This window comes from Strongylocentrotus purpuratus, unplaced genomic scaffold (assembly GCF_000002235.5).
Source record: "Strongylocentrotus purpuratus isolate Spur 01 unplaced genomic scaffold, Spur_5.0 spur5_scaffold_2, whole genome shotgun sequence".
NCBI lineage: Eukaryota > Metazoa > Echinodermata > Echinoidea > Camarodonta > Strongylocentrotidae > Strongylocentrotus > Strongylocentrotus purpuratus.
In genome coordinates, this window is record NW_022145605.1 from 11,602,827 (window position 1) to 11,628,211 (window position 25,385).

General features: G+C 39.2%; 3 protein-coding genes across 3 annotated transcripts in view; 1 reads left to right on the forward strand and 2 right to left on the reverse strand.

Moving 5' to 3' along the window:
- LOC590298 (phosphatidylinositol-glycan-specific phospholipase D) overlaps nucleotides 1-17,771 on the reverse strand; it is a 48,825-nt gene extending 31,054 nt beyond the window's left edge. Inside the window, exon 1 of the mRNA XM_030991661.1 lies at nucleotides 16,981-17,771. Coding sequence (XP_030847521.1) covers nucleotides 16,981-17,065 — 85 coding nt within the window. The 5' untranslated portion in view covers nucleotides 17,066-17,771. The remainder of the gene's footprint in view (nucleotides 1-16,980) is intronic.
- LOC115918822 lies at nucleotides 6,308-10,666 on the forward strand. The gene is made up of 2 exons (XM_030991662.1): nucleotides 6,308-6,669; nucleotides 8,702-10,666. Exons 1-2 carry the CDS (start codon nucleotides 6,486-6,488, stop codon nucleotides 10,270-10,272), a joined length of 1,755 nt encoding a protein of 584 aa, XP_030847522.1. The 5' UTR covers nucleotides 6,308-6,485; the 3' UTR covers nucleotides 10,273-10,666.
- LOC593617 lies at nucleotides 13,318-16,643 on the reverse strand. The gene is made up of 2 exons (XM_793088.4): nucleotides 16,318-16,643; nucleotides 13,318-15,039 (listed from the first exon to the last, which is right to left on the reverse strand). The coding sequence occupies exons 1-2, from the start codon at nucleotides 16,520-16,522 to the stop codon at nucleotides 13,697-13,699; spliced, it is 1,548 nt and encodes a 515-aa protein (XP_798181.1). The 5' UTR covers nucleotides 16,523-16,643; the 3' UTR covers nucleotides 13,318-13,696.
- Nucleotides 17,772-25,385: the final 7,614 nt, after the last annotated feature.

Sequence of the window (25,385 nt, forward strand, 5' to 3'; positions counted from 1 at the left end):
GACTGCAGTTCCCTCTTCCAGATGGATGATGTGAAAATGAGAAAGTTCATCCCATGCTATGGGGATCGACTAGCGGCAGTTGATTTTGCTAGGCGCAAGAAAAAGGAAACTGCAGAGCATTCGACATCAAGTTTGCTGGAAAGACTCCGAAGAAAGATAGGAAGAAAGAGAAAATGTAACAATTCTGGCCCCTCAACATACCCCACAGGGAATGTAAACGCTCTGAAGCAAAATAGACGAATCGAACTAGGTTGGATGGACTTTGATCATTCCACCAAAGAATTCCGTCAAGTACGGAGTAATTCTGGAGGCGGGACCCGCCAGCTGAAAGTGAAGAAAGAATACGGTGTGAATAAACTCTTAGAATTGTCAACAGCATTATTCTTCCCAGGTGGTACCTCCAAAAGGGGCCGTCAGGAAGAATTCGACTTATCAATGCAAGATTTTAGAGGCTGTGAGTTGGGAGAAGCTACCGTTGGAGAACTCTATGAAACCACTAGCGTAAAGATGTTAAGATTGTACCTATGTTCAAAGAAAAGAGACCAGCCGGAACCAGACAACCAAGATGAAGTCAAACTGGTTGAGGAAGAGAGAAATAGTAGGCCTACCAGTTCATCTTCTTTGTACAGCACTATTCCTTATGGTGCAGAAGCAACAAAAGAGGACGTCATCGTGGTTGATTCGTCCTCATCAGATACAGAAATTCTTTCTGGGATTTCTGTTGAGATTCAACCTTCCCGGCCGTCGGACACAGAAATTCTTCCAGAGACTGTTGTTGAGATTAACGATCCTGGAAATTCGTCTGATGAGCTTCCACAGATTTCATTGACGCAACAGGAAATCCAACCCTCATCGTCTAACTCGCCTCCAAATAACAATCAGATAGATACAGCTCACACGTGGCCGAAAGATTCACACTGTAACATAAGGCTGCACCGTTCAAGCGGAAATGATTGCCATTTTCAAAACCCCAGAAATTATCAGCCAGCCCTTAAAAGTCACATTTGTTGATGAGGCTGGGGTTGATGCCCAGGGTGTCTCGAGAGAAGCCTACACAGCGTTTTGGCAGTCGTTCTTTGAAACATCAGCAGATGGGGAATATTACAGGATCCCGAGTCTCAATCCACATTACGGACTGGAGGAATGGCAGGCGATTGGTCGCATTCTAGCCAAGGGTCTTCGTGACCACGATGTGTTTCCTCTCCAAATGGCACCTGCTTTTTTTCAGGCCCTCGTATTTGGAGAGGAATCAATTTCCCCCGAAGACCTCACTGATTCGTTTTTGAGGTTCTTAAGTGATGTAGACAGTGCAGCCGTCAGAGCTGCTATGGCAGGTCACCTTTCAGATGATGAAAAGGAGATATTTGAGGACCTCCTTGATAGAGAGGGAAGCCATACGATTCCAGAGGATGACCAAGTTCTACCAGTCATACGGCAACTAGCGCACAAGTGTATGGTTCAAAACAGCAGCTACGCACTGCAAGCAATGGGAGGAATAGTTCGGGATGCTCTTGCCAACTCGTTCCCTAGTGTCCAGTCAATCAAGAACTTGTACGATAGGTGCAAACCTACGCCAAAGAAGGTTTGCGATCTCTTCGTTGCAAACCCCATGACCAAAGAACAGAGTCAGTCACTAAGGTATTTGATGCAATTTGTACGTGCCCAAGACAACGAGGGTCTTGGAAAATTGCTTCGTTACATGACTTCCTCTTCTATTATGTCAGTGAAGTCTATAACAATTGAATTTAGAGACATGAGCGGGATTGCCCGCAGACCGATCGCACATACGTGTGGACCGGTGCTCGAGTTGCCCTCCACATATGCATCCTATAGAGAGTTCCGTAGCGAGTGGCAGCCTGTACTCTCTTCGGGGTATCTTTCAATGGACTTTGCATGAGTTTAAAGTATCATGTTCAATCTGAATAATGATGTCTGTACTCTTATACACGTACCTACTTACACTTAAATTGACTACTGGGCCCTCGTTGTACTTTCTATGTGGATCCTCAAATTGGCAACGCTGCTTCAAAATGGCTGATTTTGTGGACAACTCTCCATTCACTTTGTACATAAATTTTCAGATTTTCACCATTACTTCTCATATTTTTTATTGTCTCCTTCTGACTTTGACCAAGGAGATATCTCCTTGCTTTGACATAAATGTGGTGTGAAATATATTTCCCCATATGTTGAGCTCAGAAGGAGGTAAGATCAAGGAGATATTTGGTCACTGTAATATCTCCTTGGTAAGATGCACTTTGAAAGATAATGGAAGAAATCTGAAAATTTGTGTAGAAAACGAATGGAGAGTTGTCCACAAAATCAGCCATTTTGAAGCAGCGTTGTCAATTTGAGGATCCCCATAGAAAGTACAACAAGACTTTTCAAACTTCCATAACTCTCTTATTTTATAACCGATTTTGATGAAACTTTTTTTAAATGTTCCTCTCATTTTACTCTTTCCTATAAGATTGACTCTCTCCTTGGGTAATGGTTTCCTTTAAATCTGTGCAAATGTTAGTATAATAGCAAACCGTATGCAGTCAGACATTTGAAGCTATGAAGCTATATATTCATAGAAAATGTTTGTCATTTGGTGATGAAATGTCCAGAATGGTTTTTGTAAAATAATTATTCCTTATTTAACAAAGTTCATTGATACACTGTGTCAAATGATTATGTTCTTTTTGACCTAACTTCATTTTTTTTTTTTTTTTAGCGGAAAGCCACCGCGGTTCTAATGTTTTTCGTAACTATACTTCATTTTATATTTGAGCAGAAAGCCACTGCGTACTTTCTTGACCAAACCAAGGTCACTGTAATATCTCCTATGACCAAACCTCCTTTTTTGTTTGAGCGGAAAGCCACCGCGTATTTATTTTTTTTCTTGACCAAATTTCATTTTTGTTAGCGGAAAGCCACTGTGTACTTATGTTTTTCTTGGCTATACTTCGTTTTTGTTTGTTAGCAGAAAGCTAACTTACTAGGTCCTACTTATGTTCATCTTTAACAACATTCATTTTTGTTAGTGGAAATTAGCCACCGCGTACTTATGTTTTTCTTGACCGCTATTCATTTTATTTGTTAGCAGAAATCCATTGCGTACTTATGTTTTTCTTGATCGCTATTCATTTTATTGGTTAGCAGAAAGTCATTGCGTATTTATGTTTTTCTTGACCAAACTTCATTTATTGGCGGAAAACCACCGTGTACTTATGTTTTTCTGGGCTATACTTCGTTTTTATTTGTTAGCAGAAAGCTAACTTACTAGGTCCTACTTTAATAAGTTCATCTTTAACAAAATTCATTTTTGTTAGCGGGAAGCCACCGCGGTACTGATGCTTTTCTTAACTATACTTCATTTTATATGTGAGCAGAAAGGCACTGCGTACTTTCTAGACCAAACCTCCTTTTGTTTTGTTAGCAGGAAGTGACTGCGTACTTATGTTTCTCTTGGCCAAACTTCATTTTTGTTAGCGGAAAGCCACCTCGTATTTATGTTTTTCTTGAGCAAAATTCATTTTATTTGTTAGCAGAAAGCCATTGCGTACTTAGGCTTTTCTTGACCAAACCTCTTTTTTTTGTTAGCAGAAAGTGACTGCATAGGCATACTTATGTTTTTCTTGACCAAATTTCATTTTCGTCTTGGCTATACTTCGTTTTTATTTGTTAGCAGAAAGCTAACTTACTAGGTCCTACTTATGTGCATCTTTAACAAAATTTATTTTTGTTAGCGGAAAGCCACCGTGTACTTATGTTTTTCTTGATCGCTATTCATTTTATTTGTTAGCAGAAAGTGACTGCATAGGCATACTAATATTTTTCTTTACCAAACTTAATTTCATTTATTAGCGGAAAATCACCGTGTACTTATGTTTTCTTGGCTATACTTCGTTTTTATTTGTTAACAGAAAGCTAGCTTCCTAGATCCTACTTATGTCCATCTTTAACACCAAAATTCATTTTCTTTGCTTTTCAAAAGCTTCTGCATACTTATGTTCTTCTTGACGATATTTCATTAGTGAGCAGAAAGCTATACATTTACTGCATATTATATTCTATGATGTGATCACCACTCGAGTACTTTTAATGACAATTCTTTAAATATTTGCAAAAAGTCACTGTATACCACTTATTATTTTTTTTACCTCCGGATCAGTATTTTTCTATACCAAAGTTTACACTTGCATGAATTCCATTTTAGAAGACAACATCAATATCAGCTGACTCAACTTTATGGTTTTTAAATGTATACTGACAATTACCGATTAAAGTGCAAAAGGGATCGAGATACCTAACATTTCTTTGTTCAGAGATTATGCCACATTACCACTGTATGTAATAATAAACCCACTCTCTTGGATTGTTTACATGTATTTATTGACTTCCATTTTTTCACAAAAAGTGTTATTAAGGCCAGTGGAAATAAGAAGATTGATGGAAAGTGAGAGCAAAGAAATTGGAGAGAGAGAGAAAATTAAAAGGAGAGGAGAAGAATTAAAGAACAGAGAGAAAAAAGGAAGTGATGGTGAATGAAAAAAGTTGATAATTCGGGAGAATAGAAAGAATTTTATATAGATAGGAAGACATACGAGGGAGAGTGTATAACAGAGGTACTTACGCAAAGAAGTACACAAAGGACAAGAGAAAAGATACCGATAAAACGAAAATCGAAAAGAAAGAAAGAAGAGGGGGAAGATGCCATTTATTCTGGTATCACGCTCATCTAATAAAATGAAAACAAATTAGAATGAGAAGCATGGAGTTGGGGGCAGTGGGAGGGTATGTGCCTTGAATTCTGACTTGAAGTTAGATTGATTTTTTTTGCTGTCAATTCAACATCTCGCTGCCCATAATTAGGTTTCAGTTGTATATAGTGCAAGTGAGCGAGAAAAGTTGGAACTTTTTTAGTGAAAGTATGGGGAAAATACCTATTATTTGGATAGCAAATCTGATTAAAATGTGGTGGTTTTATGGTACAAGCGAGCAAAACGAGCGAGGAAAAGACAACGCTTCTTAGTGAAAACGTAGACAAAAAGAAGGCTACATGTATATTGGAATTTACAAATCTATTTTAACCTGAGAATATATCGACATCTCATTGCCCAATCGACCAGTTTCATAATGAAGTCAAATTTAGTGCACACATCTTTTTAAGTGCGTAGTGACAAACTATTCAATCAATAATTGTTCAAATAACTGCATTTCAATAGTGAGAATGTAAATTGCATACATTAGTTGTTGCTATGTTGGTCAAGTTCTAAACAAATTATAAAAGATCAAGAAAATCGGGAAATCTATGAGGTTATATGCGACCACCTATACAATAGAATACAAAAGAATATAGGAATTTCAATTTTCGCGGAGTTTTGATGAAGGAATCGAGCTGTCGAACACAGAGATTATTTGCAATTATTACGATCAAGAGTGCATCAAAATAAAATATTCTGTTTAGTTGAAATGTCATATTTTTCATATATTATTTTGCATTCTATTGTATAAGTGGCGCATGTGACGTCACAGATTTCCCAATTTTCTTGATCGATTTTAATTTGTTTAAAACTTGAACATTTCATAGCTTTCTTATTTCATATCCGATTTTCCTCAAACTTTTATTAATCACTTTGTCTTATTTGTCTCCTTTTATTAAAATATAGATATTCTTAGGGTGGCCTTCCCCTTTAAGGCCCTTTTGGAATTGATAATTATCTTCATAAATATATCGAATTTCGACAATTGAATGTTGAGACCTACAAGGTGATGTGAATAACTGAATACCCTCCTAAAACTGGATTTAGGCCCTAGGCTGACGGCCGTCGGCCTCGTGGGCTGTTGTAATCGGGCAGTCTGTTAATAAAGTGTTCTTGAATCAAGCTAGATTTATCATCCAAATTGGAATTGTACCTAAATTTGTACGAGTAAGACTAGTGTCTTTTATTTGTTAATTGCGCTCTTCGCTCGCTCGCAATTTACAGTAAATATATATGACATCGTACTCAGGGGGGGGGGGGCATTCAGATGCCAAAACGTTATAGAAAAATAGAAGAAAATTGTATTTTTTCAATTCATTTTAACTGTTCATTTTACAACGGAAATTATCTCAGGAAAACTAGAATTTATCTCAGGAAAACGGGAATTATCTCAGGAAAACGAAAAATTATCTCAGGAAAACGAGAATTTATCTCAGGAAAACAAGAAAAAAAAAAATTCTCCATGTCACTTCCGGGGCTCCGTAATAACATGTTATTGTTAAGTAATAATTAAGTTCAAGATAATTTTGAGATTACCATACCAAAAAGTATAGATCTAGGTCTATAGGGGGACGCAACTTTTACGTCACTTCCGGTTTCCCACGGTCGCCGCCATTTTGTCGCGGTGAAAACATCGTCTGCGCTAGGTGAATACAAATACACGTAGGTCTACACGCTATAGCTATATCGAGATCAGTATTACCAGTGTAATTGCGTTCATTTTTCTAGCTCAAAATGTCATTCAACTACACGGAACAGCTCAGTTACGATGCAAGGCACCGTTACAAAGTAAAGTTGGACTCCGTTGGCCTGGAAAAATGCCCTTACAAGCATCCAGCAGATGTTTGGATAGATGATCCAAAGGCTTGGCCGCGCATTGAATATGCCGATGTCTACTGCTACTTAGTTGAAAGCCACGGTAAGTTGAATGTCTAGTCTAAGTAGACTAGTAGTATTAGTAGTCTACATTAGATTTTTTTCTAGATCTAGATCTAGTCTATATTGGATCTTGGAGGGATTTATCTTGAATGAATTGTTTGATGATATTCTCTACGTATTAGTCACAAGCCCCACTGAATCCATGATTTAACCCGATTTATTGTAGTAAGAGTAAGAGTAAGACTAGGGTGTCTGATCGCGCACCCGATGTTGTGTGCTAAAATCTTTCCCATATTATAGAGATTGCACACATCCCTATGTGGTCTACATGCATTGCGCGACCAAGCAAAATTGGTCAATGGTTTTATGAAAAATTTGAAATTCAAACCTTTATAACAAATGATCCTGAAGGTGAAACTCAATAAATGTGGTGTCATATGAAAGAGCAGGTTTTTCTCCATATTCCCCATAGGGGGCCACCCCCGGAATTCTAAAAATATCTTGCTCAAAACAGCGATTTAAACATCGTTTCCATGGTAACTCTGAGATTTACCAATTTCACGAACTGCTCCCCCGAGGGATAAGTTGGGCCAGCTGTAAAGAATATATCCATGCACTTATTTTTTCTCTAGTCCCAAGGGATCATTTGTTACAACAGTTTGAAAATACCCTTGCTCCACACTTTGCATATCGTGCTGTGCATTAGCTGTGCAGCTTTTGAGCAGAAATTATAACTCTGCGTGAACCACTTTTCTGTCCATTCTGACCAAAATGCTATGAATATTGCACAATTTTTGAGGGGCTGTATCTTTTGATAGAAACATCGGTGAGTCTTGAAATTTGAAAGGTATTAGACTATTCTGATTACATTTTTTATTCCAATATCAAACAAAAATGGTGAAAAACGATCCCAATTTGAAAATTGAAAAATCGTTCAGACACCCTAGTAAGACTAAAGTTAGAGACGAGTAAGAAAGGGCAAGGGCCACTTTTCTAATTCTAATTTCTAGCCCAAACTGGCAAAGGCAAATTTACATTTTGTACTAAAAATTGTAGGCACCCGAAATCTAGACTAGATTATCTAGATGTCTTTGTAAATCTTAGGTTGAACTAAAGTACAGAAAGTACTAGAAACATCAACTTAGTTTGAAACACCGTGACCTGCTATGGCGCTAGTTCAGAAGTCTAGATCTCTATCCAAACTTTGATTGACCCGAAACTCCGGCGTGAAGATACCCAAATGAATTAAATATTCATCAAATGTCCAAATAATGGTTATGATTTAAAAGTCGATGTTTGGTACCTGTTTTGTGACAATTTTCTGATTTTTTTTGGAGTATTTTTCCTAAAACAAAGACTTACACTGCAGCACAATACAATTGCATACCGTACCGATGGTGGTTTGCGGGCGCGTGCATGTGTTCAGTTAGGCCAAATAAAAAAATTAACATGTTTAGCGTCATGTTTTTTCGAAAAAAAAAGGAAGGAGGCCCTTTTTTTTCCTCAAAATGGCCGCTCGGTACATTTTCCCTGACAGTCGGGCTATCTTTCAAGATGGCCGCCAAAATTTTTTAATTTTTTCTAAATCAGAAATAGATTTTAGATCCATTTTAGCAAGTGTTTTTCATGTTTTTTTATTAAGCGTCCATAAACTAAGATTACAGGCGCCAACTTAACACACGCGCGCCCGCACCTGACCATCGGTACGGTATGCAATTGTATTGTGCTTCAGTTTGCACATCCGGTGTGTAAAGCCAATACGGGCTGGATTTTTGTGTACTACAAGCCGGACTTTGGTGCATGTACTGGACATTTTGGGAACACGCATGCGGTCCCTCCGACTCCGGTGTGGGGGGCGGGGGATGGAGCTCTTAACTTATAGCTCCATGGTTTGCCGTGAATCCTGTGAGAAAGTGCATAGAGTCTATTATAATATTTTCTATCCGTTTGATAATAATTCCTCAAATCAATATTACACAAATCATACTTTGTTACTTTGTCTTCAATTTATAGGCAGTATGCTTATTTCTCTTTTCTTTCTTTTAAATTCTTTTTTCCCCTTTCTTTTGCAGGGCCATTCTCACATGCCACGATGAAAAACTACCGCAGCTTGGAGGCGCACCAACAATTTCAATCAGGCTGGGTGCAGACTGTTTATCATCAGGTCACGTCCAAGGGGTTTATCATCTTCAGCGCAGCTGTCAAACCGTCTCAGCGCTTGAATGACGCTGCCCACAGTCCCTGGGTGGCAACCGATAATACCGGACAGGTTGTTGCAGCTCACTGTACGTGTATGGCGGGACTGGGGGAGTCGTGCAGTCATGTTGCAGCAGTACTCTTCAAAGTTGAGGCAGCAGTACGTCTAGGATATACGACACAAGCTTGTACTGATGTTGCCTGCCAGTGGAACAATAGGTTCGTGTCAAATGTTGAACCAGCAAAGATTAGGAACATTAAGTTTTACAAGGAGAAGGCAAAGGACAGCATCAAAAAGGACAGTGTTAAGAAAAGGAAGTGGTCTCACTGCACCAAGGACGAAGAAGATGCTTTTATTTCTTCTCTCATGGAAACCGACAAGAAACCGGTGGGACTTAGTTTGTTTGAGGGACTTCCTTGCCACCTATTTAAAAGGAACCCAGCCATGACACCCCAACGTAAACTCCCAGCTCCACTCCCAGCTCCACTCCGTTCCTACTACACGCAAAGCACTGAACTCCAACCACAGAAATTCACAGACCTTCATCAGATCACCATATCAAAGGAAGAGATCGTCGAGATCGAGAAGGCCACAGAAAAACAAGCGGACAGCGTGGTCTGGCATGACCAGAGAGCTGGCCGAATCACTGCATCACGCGTGTACGATGTCCTCCACACAAATCAAGATAACCCAGCAAAGTCAGTTCTCCTCAGTATAACAAACCCCAACATAGCCCCAATCAACACTGCTTCCCTGAAGTATGGTAGGGATAACGAATCTCATGTACTTGAGGAATATTCTCGAACATGCAGCCACAATGACATAAAGATCACTCACACTGGACTACGACTGGATGCAGAGCGTCACTGGCTTGGGGCAAGCGCCGATGGACTTGTGGAGTGCAGCTGCCACGGAAAAGGAGTGATAGAAATTAAGTGCCCCTACTCTGCAAGAAGCATGTCAAGAGAGGAATACCTCAAGAGCGAGTACTGCTGCCTAGATGCGAACTCCAACCTTAAGTATGGACATCGCTATTACGATCAAGTTCAGATGCAGATGCGTGTTTACAATGTTGATTACTGTACATTTATTATCAAAGTAGGGAACGAACTCATGATTAACCAAGTGCAATATAATGATTTTTATGTACATGCTGTTGTCTCAAAGCTTGAGAAGTTTTGGAGAGCGAACATTATATGTGAACTTGTAACCCGGGTAGTAGAAATAAGGAAGAGCAAAGAAGATGTGAAAAAGATGGATGGAGATACTCTGTTCTGCTACTGCCAGGAGCCATACGACCAAAATGACGACAGTCCGGACAATGTAATGGTCGGCTGTGATGGTGCAAAGTGCAAATATGAATGGGTTCATCTACGATGTATTGTTCCGAAACGAAAGACAGTACCTAAAGGAAGATGGTACTGCAAGGGCTGTAAAAATGCTTAAAGGTGTCCTTGATGTTCGTATTTTGTTGCCATGCATACCTAGTTGCTAACAAATTTGTAACAATATTTTTGTGAAATGTTTTCTCTTTTCAAAAATTATATTTGAACACTTCATTGGCAATGGATCGTGGAAACAAATCCCTTGGCTTTTCAGTTTATGCATGAAGTCTGTATGTGTTATGCACATGATAGGTGTTTTAGTCCACACCTGACGTTTAACTTTTTTTTAAATTACCGTAAGCAAGATAAAACACTATTTGACAGTGTACATGGGTACGTACATGTAGTACATATCTTTTTTTAAATGCGAAGGTAAAGATTTTATGATTGTGATTGATGTTAATCAAGTTCACTTTATAACCTTTACTTGGTCTTCGAAGAGACGCTTTATATCACATTGTTTTATTTTGATGTAAAGGGATTCGGTAACTTTGTTTTAGATTCTGAAATAAAATCCTGGATTTAGCTCATGCTGCAATGATAATTATAAACCTTTAGGTCAGTCAGGAATCCCATGACTTTTGCAAGCCGATTGCCTGTCTGAATATCAAGATATTTATGATTGGAAATTGAAATTAACAAAAATTTGTTTTCCTAACAGTTTTTACGAGTATGGTATAAACAGTCACTCAAAGATTTTAATTTTTTTTTTGAGGCACTTCATGATCATTTTGAAGCTCAATTTTTTTAGGGCTTCAATATTACACCATATCACAGACCCTGATAACACGTAGGGTCACGCATCTTAGATTTAACATTGTTCAACGATGCCTTTAACAATCATTGTTCCTGTAATTTACTGAATACCTATGAAAATACATGTACAATTGTACATGTACAGTACTTCCATGATCGATGTAAAAATAAAAGATACTGAAGAGACATGGAAACTGGATTTGTATGTCTTAACTTTGCAATGAAAGGTGACCTTGTAATAAGTCGGAAGGAAATAAAATGGCATGTGAAGAAAGTGAAAAAAGTGTTCCAAAAGAATAACCACTTGATTAGAAGTGAGTGAAAAAAAGGTGTCAAAGCAAATTCAATATGTGACAGTTTGAGTGTTGATTGAAAAGATCAAGAATAATTGAGAGTAGGCAAGGAGGCACAGGGTGTAATGAGAAATAAAGAGATAGTAGCAAGGTACATGTATATACCGAGTTGTCAGCAAGTCTCCAAAGTTAAAACTTTCCTCTCTGTTTTCCTTTTCACTACTACTTTTCTATTTTCTACCTTCCCATCTTGAAAAAAAATTCTTAAACTCTTGTCACACCTGAACTCTGCAACTTGTTTCTTTTCTACCTCTTCTCTGTACTTTTTTTCACTTTCTCCAAGATCAAATTTAAATATGGTACATGAGCCTTGACTGAAAGGTTATGAAAGAACAATGAGTACATGTATTGATATGGAATATAAAAGAGATGGATAAGAGCAAGAAGAGATGTGATATTGTGACATTTAGATAAGGGAAGGTGGCAGGTGCCCCTAGTGTAGATTTCCTTTTTCCTTCTTCCCTCTTCCCATCCCTTTATCTTGTCTGTAATTTTTCCTAAAAGGGGGTATGATAGTGAGTGGCGAATGCTTGCAAATATTGCAATTGTTCAATTCATCAACTTTTTGACAAATGTTGTCCAAAACAAGCGGAGACATTTTGAAAATGTTTAAGATATCATTGCAGAAAAAGTATTTATGACAATTAAAGCCGTTTGCGAACATGATTGCGAACTTTTTGGCAAATGGTAACCTTTTAAGAACCCTGACAAAACCCAATATACGCTATGTTCGCCACTCAGTGTGATACCCCCTTAAAGGTTTCTTCCTTATCTTTTGTTTTCTTTCATTTCTTATCACCCATTCACTTATTGTTCTTCACTTCTTCATATCAAACTTGATTCCTCTCTTCTCTACACTCCATTCCTTCCAATTCCAATGGGTTTCTCCCTCATTCGACTATCAACCAACAAATATTTCTTGCTCATTTTTCAAGTTTCATTTTTTTAAAATAAATATTTAAAAAAAAGGTTCTTTCTCTTCATTTCTCACTTTTTCATTTCTTATGAACTGTTGCTTCTTCATATCCAACTTCCAAGTGCAACTTCATTCTTCTCTACCATTTACTTTGCATTCTTTCCCACAGTTATATCACAAAAGAGAAAAGAAAAAAAAATGGAAGTAGTGTAACCAGATTATGTTATTTAAAAAGAGCTTTAGAATTTATTAAGAAATAAAATCAAATACAGTTCTTCCTCCATTTAGTCATGATTGCCATATCGTGGTAATTTAGTAAAATCAATAAGTTTCCATCTACTGTAAATGCTGATATTTTCGCGAGAATAAATTTTCACGCTGAGCTACCCCAAAATATATTTGTGTTGCACGCAATTCAGCCCTTTCATAACATGCATGAAAAGTGAAAAATCATTCTTATATTTTTGCTGGTTCTAAAATTTGCGCCTTCCGAGTTCCGATCGTAGCGGGAAACCTGCGAAAATTAATGTATCGCAAATTTTTCTACTTTTACACTATTACAAAATATGCAATTAACCATTCAAATAATATTGTGTGGACATGATTATACATCAGTTGAGACTAGGGAAATGCAAATTAAATTATTATCAGCACATTATTAATCAACATGAAGATGGACTATGTATCCATTGTTAGGTTTCAGAAACTATAGAACATTTTACTACAATGCAAGAAATATGAAAGAGAAACAAGGGAAACGCTCTCAGCGGTCTCGCCTGCATTACGCAATTCAATACAATGAAAAATTGAGGTTGGAACATTATTTATAGGCAGGATGGCCCATTAGCAGGCCCCAAAAAATGAAGAATTAGATATAATCAGCATTTTGAAGTGAATATTGACTAAGAATCATCAGAAGAATTAATAACTATTATTTGTACCAAGATCGATAACTTGAATGAAATACATGTATGAATAACAAAAATTGATTTATTAATTCTCATATTAATTTGTGAAAACATAATCCAAGTCTACTGACCTAAAATGACCTTTTACCTTGTGACCTGGAATTTGTGTCTGTGAGTGTCATATGATTTGTGATACTTGATAACCCTTGGGTACAAGTTTCATGGAATTTGAACAAATAATTTTGAAAATATGCTAACAATTCATATATTTAATCTTGCACAGTAGCACTTCGCTGAGACAGGTACGGTAAGCTAACTCTGAACTGGAAAGCAGGAGTCTGGAAAGACAGACCTCCCCCCCCCCCCCCCCCCCCCCACAAAAAAAAAAAATCAGTAAAAGTGAGCCATGAGATCTTAAGTTCGAAAAGATGAACATCAAAGAAGGAACGCCGTGGCGCAGATAATCTGACAAGATTGAAGAGCGCCATCTAAACGCTAACAACAACAACACTATTCTGTTCGTAATTTCTGCAGTTTGTTCAAAACAGTTAATCAATCCTTGAACACAATGCTCCCACCGAGATTGACCAAAATGCCACACACCCGAAGCAGTCTATCTATGCTGGATAAGTTGTCACCATCTGCCTCGCCTTTCCGTGACTTCACCATGGAAACTGAAAGAGTGTTCTGAAGAATGGTGTAGCGATTCTTCATAAGTCCAATGACACGCTCAACATGGATTCTAATTGACGACATTCCTCGCGACTTCTCCACATCCCATGCTGACAACTGACTTTTCCCCCTTGTAAATGCTGGAGTAATAAGCTCTGCTGAGCAAACCGTAGCGAAGTCATCATGAAGAAGGAATCCTCGATCGGCTAGGATTTGATCGCCAGGTTCATGGAGATGAGGGTCTATGAATCCACTCTGTCTTACAAGTTCTACATCTGATACACGCCCGCCCCATGCTGGAGATAGGTAACAAACAGCTCCAAGAGGAGTGCATGCTATGAATACCTTAACAGTTGTATGTTTTTTGTAATTTGAGTACACTTGAGCTCTAGCATGCAGGTTTTTTGGTTGCTCCATGAATATCTCAAAGCAGTCTATGATGCTTGTCAAACGCGGGAACTTCTTTCTAAAGGCTGATGGAAGGGTAGCTGAAATTGATTCCCGAGACGGCCACTTTAACATGAAGTCCAACTTGTAAAATATCATGTCAATCCAAAGCCAGAAGTACCCCCTGATTGTTGACTCTGCCACTCCGGTCTGGTAAGCGAGGAATTCAAAAGACAAGTCCAGCCGCAAGCGAACAAGAGTGAAAAAGAACTGGTCTTCATATGACAGAGAATCTTTGGTCGTAGCATGGGGTACAAACTTTCTTAATTGCTCAAATGTTTTTACGTAGACAGACAGCGGCAGGCCAGTGAAGAAACGACACTTCTTGTCATCCCCCTGAATTATCTTGGACGACAAACACTTTCCTTCAAGCTGCTCTTTCAGCTTATCTGACTCTTCTTGATATTTTTGACAATCTTCCTGCAGTTTATTGAATTCCTCACGACATTCGTTCCTTTCCTGCTTGACAGCTAGTAACTCTTCCTCAAGCTTTTTGATTTTACGCTGGTAAGCTTCTTCTGTAGACACACTGCTTTGTTGACATGCTTCGTCTGCCTGTTCAGCTTCAGGAGGTTGCATGAAATCATCTTCAAGTGGCACTGGATCTGGTACTTTGTCTACGTCCTGAAGATGCGAGAATGATAGCCGACGTTTGCTGATTTTCTCTTTCCGTTGAAAGCGCTTCAAGTTTTGATGCCCCTTTGCAGTGCTATTTGGTTTGTGTGGGAAGATAGAGGGGATGTAGTCTGGATGATTCTGCAGCAAAACTGGGGCACCTGAGCATACAAAGAAGAGGAAAGTAAACACAAATTAGCTAGACTACAGTTTACACCAGGGCGGTGATTTATATTATAGTTCTGCTAAAGAATGTAATTTTTTAATACAATAAAACTTCAAAAACCTGTGAGGGGGTATCATATTCATAGAGTAGTGCTGTAGCCGAACCGAATGGAAGTTCGCCGAACATGACACTTCCGAACCGAGTCGAACCGAACCGAGCACTAAGGCCTGGTTCGGATTTTCGGCAGAATTTTTTTTAACGTTTTCGCAAGGTAATTAACTTGTCATTTTGTACCTAATTTTCATGTCATGATTACCATACTCATTTTATATATACTTTTTTCCCATTATCCTCCTTTGTGATTTATGCCTATCCAGTGGTGGGCGCGACTTAACTGGCGCCATTTAAATCCCAAATCCTGACCTTCGCTACGTTGCGATGACAAGCCATAAACAAGAATACATGTGCGTTCTATAGGCGCTGATCAAAACAAGTTCAGCTCAAACCCAATCAACAACAAAATTAACATTTTAATTGTGTACAGTGGTAAGCTGATTCGGGCAACTCATTGACCCTAAATGGAGCATAGAGCCACGCGCGTACGCAGGGGGGGGGGGGGGGGGGGGGTTGGGGGTTGAACCCCTCCCTTCAGTTTTTTTAATGTGTGTAATTAGGAGCAAAACACCCCGGCTGGCTGAGTTTTTTCTGGGACCAAAAAAAAGAAGAAAAAAAGTGTCCTCAGACCCCCCCCCCCCCCTCCCCCCTGTGTACGCGCCTATTCAGCGGCTGGCTGAGCCGTTGCGAAATTTTCAGCCCGATTTAAAAATGTTACCCCCCCCCCCCCTGAAAAAATCCTGCGTACGCTACTGCCTTGGCTAGATCATCTAGCTAGAGTCAACACGAACATGGCATCTAAGTTACAGCACTATCATCATAGAGCTATATAATTAATAAGACTGGTTAGTCTATAGCTCTATGGGGGGTATTCACTTTCACCTCTCTTACTTGCGTACTAATGGGGGGGGGGGGCTTGTTCAGTTGTTGCCCCTTAAATAAAATTCAGTTTTTCCCCTGGAATCCACATTAAAAATTCACATCATCACTCCATCAGGTTTTTCTCATAACATTATTTGTGCCAAGTAACCTAGATTGCTAGAGATCTATAGCTGTAATATTTGTAGAAAATATATAGAGGAACTACGTTTGGTAAAGCTTGCAAATACAGACACTACACTCTAACTTAGGTCTATTCAAAAACAATTTTCTTCCTTACCAGTTACAAAGTGTTTGCTGCACAGTACAGCATGTTTCCCTGGGCTCCATCGCCCACCGGTTTTGGTCAGTTTCTGACATGCATTCAACCATTTGTCTCGTCTTTCCGGAGATTTCTTTCTTGAAGGTAACTTGAAGAAAGACAATTTTTCTACACGTTTAAAGTTATGATTGGTGCAGTACACAGCTTCACAGCTTTTAGGCATGATGATAATGAAGAACCAAAACCTGGTGACGCTGCATGCTGACGACGCTGCGCGTACCCGTGTGTACTGAGTACGTATATCATCAACGCAGAGCTAGAGCTAAGAGCGATACACGGTACATGCTTAATAAATACCGCGCCGCCGCATGGTCGCGTAGTCTATTTCGCGCGCAATGCGTCCAACGAGGTGACGTGAAGCTACAACATTTCACCTCGCTCTGACCCGAGGTCACAAGAGTACCCGGATGTCCCGAAAAGTTGCGTCCCCCTATGTCGAGACCCGAGACTTGCCCGGTGGCTGCGCGCTGCGACCTGTACGTCGCTCCCACGTGCCCGGCGGCGAGGCGTAGCAATAGCCAGGCCTAACACTAAAAACAGACGTAGACTCCTGGCACACTGACAAGACGTGCAACAAACTTTGGAAGTGATACAACCAAAAAAATACAAATTATATATTACCTATTTCTATATGGGTTGTGATCCCACATCCAGTGACATCATGACACATAACAGACAGAATGAAGATTAATGAGCAAATATTCATACTTTCTATCAGTTTGTTTGCTCTGAGCTCTGCGGAGTCTTTCTACTTTCTCTAACTTCTAAATCTAATCAGCTAGCTATCTAGCTCTCGATCGATCGCACACACGTACCGTACCCTGCCCGGTTTCCGCCCGATGGGCAGTTTTTCTCAGGTAACTTCTCTGGAAATGAATTATACAGGCGCTAATGTATACCAATTTGTTGCCGAAATTCTAGCAAATCTAGCTATGCCATTCTTACGCCCGAAATCATAAGCGATTGTCCGTAGCGCGCCGTCTGCGTGAGGCATTTTCCTTGCCTAATTCCGCCTAGACCCGCCCTAATTCCGCCCGATGGTGGGCGCGCATCAAAAGTATAGAAAAAGGAAACATCTCGGGTACACGTTAGGCCAAATCAAATTGCTTCCCAGTAGAATTCGATCTACATTTTATTTTGATAATTGATATTTCTTTCTTTATTTCTTCCCTTGCCTCTGTAGGCCTAATGCAAGTGCACTGTTATTTATCAGTTTCTGATCTGGAAAAACAATTTTTTACTGCCTTTGGAAAATCCTGCGACTTGTCTATGATGTTTTAATAATGTGTTCAGTCAAATCTTCAGTGTTCTATCGCTAATCGGGAGAGGGGAAGAAAAAAAAATCCACAATAACAACATTTTGTCAAAAAAAAACTACCACTATTAAAGTAAACACTTTGGAAAGAGAGTAATGGCACTTCATTTTTTTAATTTTTTTTTTAAACTGCAAATTATTCTCGACATCTCTCAAATCTTGATTAAAAAATAAATTAGCGTATATTTTTAGGATATTGGTTGGAAAAGCATAGCATTTTCGTCATAGGAATTATCATCATCGCCGACATCGTCTTAATCATCATCATTACAATTTTAGGGTAGGCCTATGTGACGCAAATGTGGTTTCCTGTTTGATTATTTGTTCAAGACTTCAAGTTGTTGTGTTTTTTGTTTTCTAGTTGTTCTAAATTATGCAGTATTTTATGCATTCAATAATAATAGTTCAACTTGAAAGATAAAACTTTCCGAAATGATCTTGAAAACGAAGTCGTCGATTCACTTCCATGGGGGTGGGGGGGGGGGGGTAGTGAGCACATTTTTTTTTTTTTGATCCTCAAAAAAAAAATTCAATTTGCACCCCCCCCCCCTTGAGCGCCAGGGGGGGGGGGGCCAAAAAAAGGTAAAAATCACGTGATTTTACATGATTTTTTTCTCAAGGGGGAGGGGGGGGGGCCGGGCCCCCCGGGATCCGCCACTGCCCCCACCCCCCCCCCCCCCACATTTTCTACATAATGCTACATGTTAATTTCATCCATTCATCTATTTATTTATTCAATATTCATTCATTTTATTGCCGAGAGATATTTATGTTATGGATAGAGATGAAAAATGTTCACCTTTTATTCGCCATAAAACTTTCGCAAAACTAACAACGTAAGAATCACCTTAGCAATTTGAAAGGCCTGACAGGCGTATGCCCTTAATGTATTATTTATACTACTCTTTCGATAGCCATTCATATAGGTTTATTTCACATGAAACAACAGACTGGGATTTTAGTTTCTACCCCTATATTTATTTTATTCACAGTCAACTGAGGGAAATTTATGGCAGCGAAAATGTCATGATTCATGTTGGTCATGTTGGTAAAATTAGATAACAGACAAACAATTGAAAAAAAAATTGAAAAATAATTATAGCCTAAAGCATAGAAGTATTAAGAAAGAAGGATATAAAATTGAAGAGGGAGACTAAAAGAAAAATGGGGAAAAGGAGGGGTGTAATCGAAGAAACATCCTGTATCGTATTATAAACAAGCACTCTTTTCGCTACAAAGCCACGACGCTGGATTAAAAGGCGACACAACATGAATACAAACTTTTTGCAAATCTATACCAACCCTGGCAACTTTTTTAAAAGCCGGACCTATTTTTTGTCATTGGGATCACTGTCGGAGAACCGAACTTCAAGCATTTCTTAATATCAATCATATCTAATTTTGTCACAAAATTTAACTTCATGACTAGTAGGCCTACATTAAATTACAAATCAATAGACCACATCGTTACCCGAAATTGTCGGTTGCTCGAACGAACGGCCAAACATCATTGCAACATTCTTCGGGGGAGCGCTGGGGGGGGGGGGGGGGCTTCAATCCCGGCCTCCCACCTTATTCGCCTATCATAATAAGGACAATTACACCCCAGAAAACTACTCCCAAGGATAATTACCCAAATGACAATTACCCCTCGACGACTCAAACTACGCCCAGAAAATTACCCCCGATGACGATTACCCCCATCTCTGAAACTTAACCCCTATATAGGACATTGACCCCCCCCCCCCCCCGGGACAACCAAGAACAATACCCCCTGTTCATTAAAGGGGAAGTCAACCCCGATAATAAGTTGGGTAATTTTTAGGGGGAGATCATTTTCAGGGTGGGGGGGGGGGGGGGGGTAAAATTATTATCTATCCCAACATCGTATAAACGATGTTCACACAGGGAAAATTTTCTATAAACATGTTTAAAACTGTTGAGTTAAACACGTTTATACTAATCATCTCTAGATACGATGAATTTTAGCTGTGTGTGAAAAGGCTGCATGTTATTGCAATGACGACCTTCGTCATTGCCTTGTTTTCGTTCACATTCTGCCCCATAAATATTCTTCTTATCTTCGTCAGAAAATCGCATTCGTTTTGCACGTAGTGCATATCAATTCCTTCGCGCTCCTTTTGGGAGATCAACCGACCCGCGCGCATTTTATATTACATGACATATGGTAAAATTCTCGACATCTTTTTACACTTTTCTTTACCATTAAAAATCGAAATTGAGAATAATATCCTCAATCGAGATATGAGAAGAAGGAAACATTTCCTTTACATTCCATGTAAAACCATGCCCTTACTTGAAAAAAATCCTCCGTCACTTTGACGTTGAACTTTACAATCCATTAAAAAAAAATTACTCTCTCATACACAATGTCAATGGATCGGTCGCACTGTGCTCGATTGCCTTTCAATAAACCAATCTTTAACTTTGCAGCAATGCGTTTTGCGTCAAATTTGTAAATCCTCAATCACAGACAATGACATATGATACGTAAGCTTTTCATACATATAAATTTCATTTTGATTGATTCATTTTTAGCTCCGTCAATTTTCATGTCAAATCATGCTTCATGTCCCATTTTAGAAGCCCGACCCAGGGTTTTGTGCCAGCTAGCCCTGTATGCATATGTACGTAATGCTATGCATACACATATAACTGAACATGCATAAGTACAGTACATGTACACACGCAGCGCAGCGCGTACGAGCGCACTGCACTACATTTCATTGGGTCAGTACCATTATGAAAATAGGGGAACAATGAGTGGGATGGGTTTAGTGCCGTCACAATAAACTTGCGCATTACACGCGTACGTATAGTTAGAGCAATTTATGCACCCCCAAGAAATAATGAATACAGCCCGACCTCTCTACACACAGAACTGCACAGATACCGCACAGTCCGGTCAAGGCGGTACGCGTAGCGTTAAACTGCCAAATTTACAGAAATTGTGAGGAGCGCTTTTGCTATGAAAGGAATATGCTTGTTATTCCTAGTTAGGTGCTTTTCTCATGTCCATTTCCTTTCAAATTTCGTATGGTCAAGGGTGAGTTTATGTTACCCCTGGGGGCAATATGTCTTTCTACACAGCCATTCTCAATGTTTTCAAAGTAGTAGGCGTCATGATTCTCAGTATCATTATATGGCTGTATTCCTCTTTTGTTATGTACATAACAAAAGAGGAATACACCCTTGACCATTTTATTATTGTTTTGGTTTCGGCCAGGAATACAGACTGGTCAAATGGCCTAATCCATCAAAGTTATGAGTCATGTTTCGGGCTATACTGTAGGACTGGTAGGATTTCCCTGAATTCAAGTTCGGGGGGAACATGAAAGGAAGTGGACCTGTTGACCAATGGGAATTTAATATTGTATGACCCTTCCCACTTTCTCAAACTGTTGCCCACTGGCGTACCTATGGGGGGCAGGGGGCAGAGTGCCCCCCCCCCCCTGACGGGCTCCAGGGGGAAAAAAGAAAAAGGGGAAAGAAAAGAAAAGAAAGGAAAGGAAAGAAAAAGAAAAAAGGAAAGGGAAGAAAAAAGGAAAGAAAGAGAAAAAAGGAAAAAAAGGAAAGAAAAAAGGAAGAAGAAGAGAAAAGAAAGAAAAAGGGAAAAGAAAAGGAAACGAATAAAAATGGGGAATTTTTTTTTAAAAAGACCATGGTCGTACGCACCAGGGGGGGGGGGCAGTTGACCCCAGATATTTTGAAAACGTACAGTTTTTTTCCTGAAAATGTAGTGTAGGCCTATACCAAATCCTTCAATTCTACTTTTGAAAATGCAAAAGTACCCTCTTGACCAGTTCGGTCGCTCGAACTCCCTTCACTCCTTTTGCTTTTGAGATTCTTCGAAAACTTTTAACGCATCTTTCCCCCTCCCCCACCAGAAAAATATTCCGCATACGGCCCTGAAAAATTAAAACAAATGAAAATAGGAAAATATAAGTGATATAACAAATTCGAAACTCTTCGCTGGCGCGAACTGCTTGCTAGCCTATTTTGTATTAAATGTTTTCACTTGCTCGTCCCCCTGAAAAAAGAAAAGGATTAGTATTGCCTAGAATACAATTGTGCCTGCCCCAAACTGCAACCATGGCAACAATAACACACAATACAGTGCGTCCCAGAAAAAGCGAAACCGAGAAGTATCGATGTTTTATCATAACTTAATCACAACCATAATGAATGAATATGTATCATTCATTAATTATAGTTGTGATTAAGTTATGATAGAACATCGATACTTCTCGGTTTCGTTTTTTCTGGGACGCACTGTATATGTAAATGTTGCTAAAAGAGACTAATTCATTTTTCTAGCTCGCTACACTCGCTCGCAAATAAAATGAATAGACATTGCTTTGGAAACAATTGTGCCCACCCTTGACCTGCAACAATATCATTAAAAATGGAAGAGTTTTTTCGCCCTCTCGCCAAAAAGGAATTGAATCGCGTTAAACGCGATTGCGTCCATCCTGACCTGCCCCAATAAAAACAAGTTTATTTATTAATTTCTATTAAAAGAGATTTTTTTTGTTTTGCTTGCTCGCTATGCTCGCTCGCCAAAATGGAGTTGCCACCGCTAACGTGTCCGCCCCAACCTGCAACAACCAGTTAATAATTATGTACCAAACGTTATTCAAAGAAGTTTTGGTGTGCTCGTGCTCGCCAAAACGGAATTAACATCACCTTAGACATGGTTGTGTAAGCCCTGCCCTGCAAAACAAAACAAAAAACACAAAAAAAAATCTGAAATTTATAAACCAATTATCATTACAAAAATTTTGCTCGCTCGCCAAAATAGAAATAACACCGCTTTTAATAATCACGTCCCTGACATGGAACAATGAACCCAAGTTTAAATACCATATTTTCCCTATAAAAGAGAAGTGATTTTTTTTGCTTGCTCGCTACGCTCGCTAGCTCGTGGAATTATGTGCCCACCACTAACCTGCTACAATATCATTAAAAGAGAAATGTAGGGGGTTGCCTGCCCGCCAAAATGGGATTGACATTGCCTTAAACATGATTGTGCCCGCCCCCTACCTGCAACAATGAAACAAATTTTATATAGCAATTCATTGAGAGAAAGATGTATTTTCGCTCGCTAGCTAAAATGGGTATAAAATCACCCTAAACACAATATTGTTCCCGCGCACTGCATGGGACAATTGAACCAAGTTTAAGTGGCAATTATTAAAAAAGAAGTGATTTTTTTCTTGCTCGCTACACTCGTTTGCAAAGAAATGAAATTAACGTCGCTAACAAGTGAATGTTCCCACCCCCAACTTGCAACAATACCAGTTTATATACCAAACGTTACTTAAAGATTTTTTTGTTGCTCGCTCGCTCGCCAGAAGTGAAAATTAGCATCGCCTTTTTTGTTTGTTTCGGTCGCTTGCCCCCCCCCCCCCCCCCCTGACGGAGTACCCCAGGTACGCCACTGCTGTTGTCCAATAACATTTTAGGAAAGTCCTACACTGGTCCATGTATTGTAAATGTGGTATAAGTGCGTGTAAGGAGGAGAGCTCCTCAGAAGAATGATCGGCGAAGAATAATCGACGGAGAAGAGTTGACAAGAATAATTGTTAGAGTCGGGTTGAGAATCGAAATGTAGAACTCAGACTTTTAGAAGAATTGAGAAGAACTATATCAGTCAGATTGAGAATCAATACCGAGAATAGTGACAGAGCCCAGAACTAAGAACTCAGATTCCGAAGCGGAATCAGAATGGGAACATTGTGATTACTGAGCAACACTAAGACTCTAAATCAGAATACAACTACAAAGCATCGTTCTTCGCTAGTCGATATAAAGGGGTGTTGACGGCCACAGAATGCTGAACGAAACTTCATAAGTCAATGACAGAACTTCATTGATTCAACAAGTTGCAGTGACGGTGTTCGTGGTGATTGCCTAATCATCTGACGTAGCTAGGGAGTTGCAACTGGACATCCAGAGGACGACAACCACGATCGCACTTCGAATCGGATCCAGTTCGTTGTTGAACTTTTAGAGAGCTCTCGCGCGCACCCCCTCGCTTGATTTAAGTAGCGGTACCGTGAGTAGATTTAAAATGAGATTGATATTTTGCTGTTTGATTTGTTGTTGATGATGATGAATGTTATACTTATATATTTTTTAAAGGACCATGTATTAAGTAAATATAATTATACTTCCTATCGACCATTATTTAAAAGTCTACTTACCTCAACATAAGACGTGAGAATGTGTGGTGGTCTATGTGAGTAAAGCCAGTCAATCCTTTGATAATTATTATTACCTGAACCCTGGCATAATAATTTAAAAGTGGTTTCCCCTGCCACTATGCCACGGGTTACATATCAATAGTCATATCTATCAATAATTCTATCAATTCAAATTATGAAGTCATTGACAGTTCCATATTATCTTTTGGATATATAGGCTTGTGCAATGCTGGATTAAGAACACTGACTAAACTTCTAGACAAGGAAACATATTTCAGTAAATACATAGGACTGCTACAAAGCTACTGAACCGCAGTGCAGTGCACAGCGCAAGTTGAGCAATGCAGATGACGTATCATGACGTCATATAATCTTGTTGATTCATGTTCATACGCTACCATAGAGATATATACTTAGTATATTAGTTCAACTCCGCTTCTGCATCCGTCTAGCCATGGGGAGATTTTGGAGGGTCAAAAGTGCACACTGCTTCCACTTTTCATGTATTAGCCTATGAAGACGACAAATTTTTAGTGCACCAGCGAAATGGGGATTTTGGACTGCGCGTAGCGCGCAAAATATTTAAATTAAAATTTTGAATATTCATGACTCTTTTCCACTTATTAGCATATTATCGCAATGAAAAAAGACAATGCGCATGCGTTACTATATCGACATAATCCTTAATTGGGCTAGCCTTTGGACAAGGCCTCGCGCGCTGCTTGTCTGCCGAGCAGGGTCTGAAAATAGACTAACGCAGTGTGGCTTTACAGCAGTGATCGCTGGACCGAGCCGCTTCAGCGGCTTGGCCTTTGCTAAATTGCGGAGCTCATCATTATGTGCATATGCATCTTACATATACAGCAGCTAGTGATGATCGTGGCCAATCCTAATTGTTTTAACCGCGCGGTGTTTAAAATGGCTTCGTCCATGAAATTGTGGGGAATCGGTATTCAAATGTACTAAAAAAAAAAAATAATATCTAGTTCAATTTCGAATAAAATATGAATTTATCAAAAACAATATTCTACTTATTGACTAGGGTATTTATTATTTTGCTACTTTAGTAGATTTATAGTAAAATTTTGTTCCCTTGTTTTTCATTTTAACCTACGCATAGTGGTTCGCACGATCAGCTGGTCGGAATTGTTATTGTACAACACTCGAATCTGTGTACGTGCGAAAACGATGCGTTCATGGAGCTTTGAATTTGCAGGGCTAGCTGCTGAGCTAGCTGCATGCAAGTGAATTAAAATAATGAAAAGGACATCAAATTCTGGTAATTCTGCTTAGGTCTATAATGTAATAGATGTGCAAAAAAGGGTAGATATGTTCTATGCAGTACATTCTGCATGGTTCCTGTGCAAGAGTTTTCCTAGCTATTTCTTATACTGAATATATCATTTTATTGTGTGTGACAAGTTTGGTTCACATTCCTTCATTAAAGAAATAAGAGGTGAAACGATAACTTCAATGGACAGTGC

Excerpts from the sequence above, each read along its gene's own strand:
- LOC115918822 (XM_030991662.1), top strand. The coding sequence starts at position 6,486 with ATGTCATTCAACTACACGGAACAGCTCAGTTACGATGCAAGGCACCGT. Across the intron at positions 6,670-8,701 it reads CTACTTAGTTGAAAGCCACG|GGCCATTCTCACATGCCACG; the intron begins GTAAGTTGAATG and ends TTTCTTTTGCAG.
- LOC593617 (XM_793088.4), bottom strand. The coding sequence starts at position 16,522 with ATGCCTAAAAGCTGTGAAGCTGTGTACTGCACCAATCATAACTTTAAA. Across the intron at positions 15,040-16,317 it reads CAGCAAACACTTTGTAACTG|GTGCCCCAGTTTTGCTGCAG; the intron begins GTAAGGAAGAAA and ends TTGTATGCTCAG.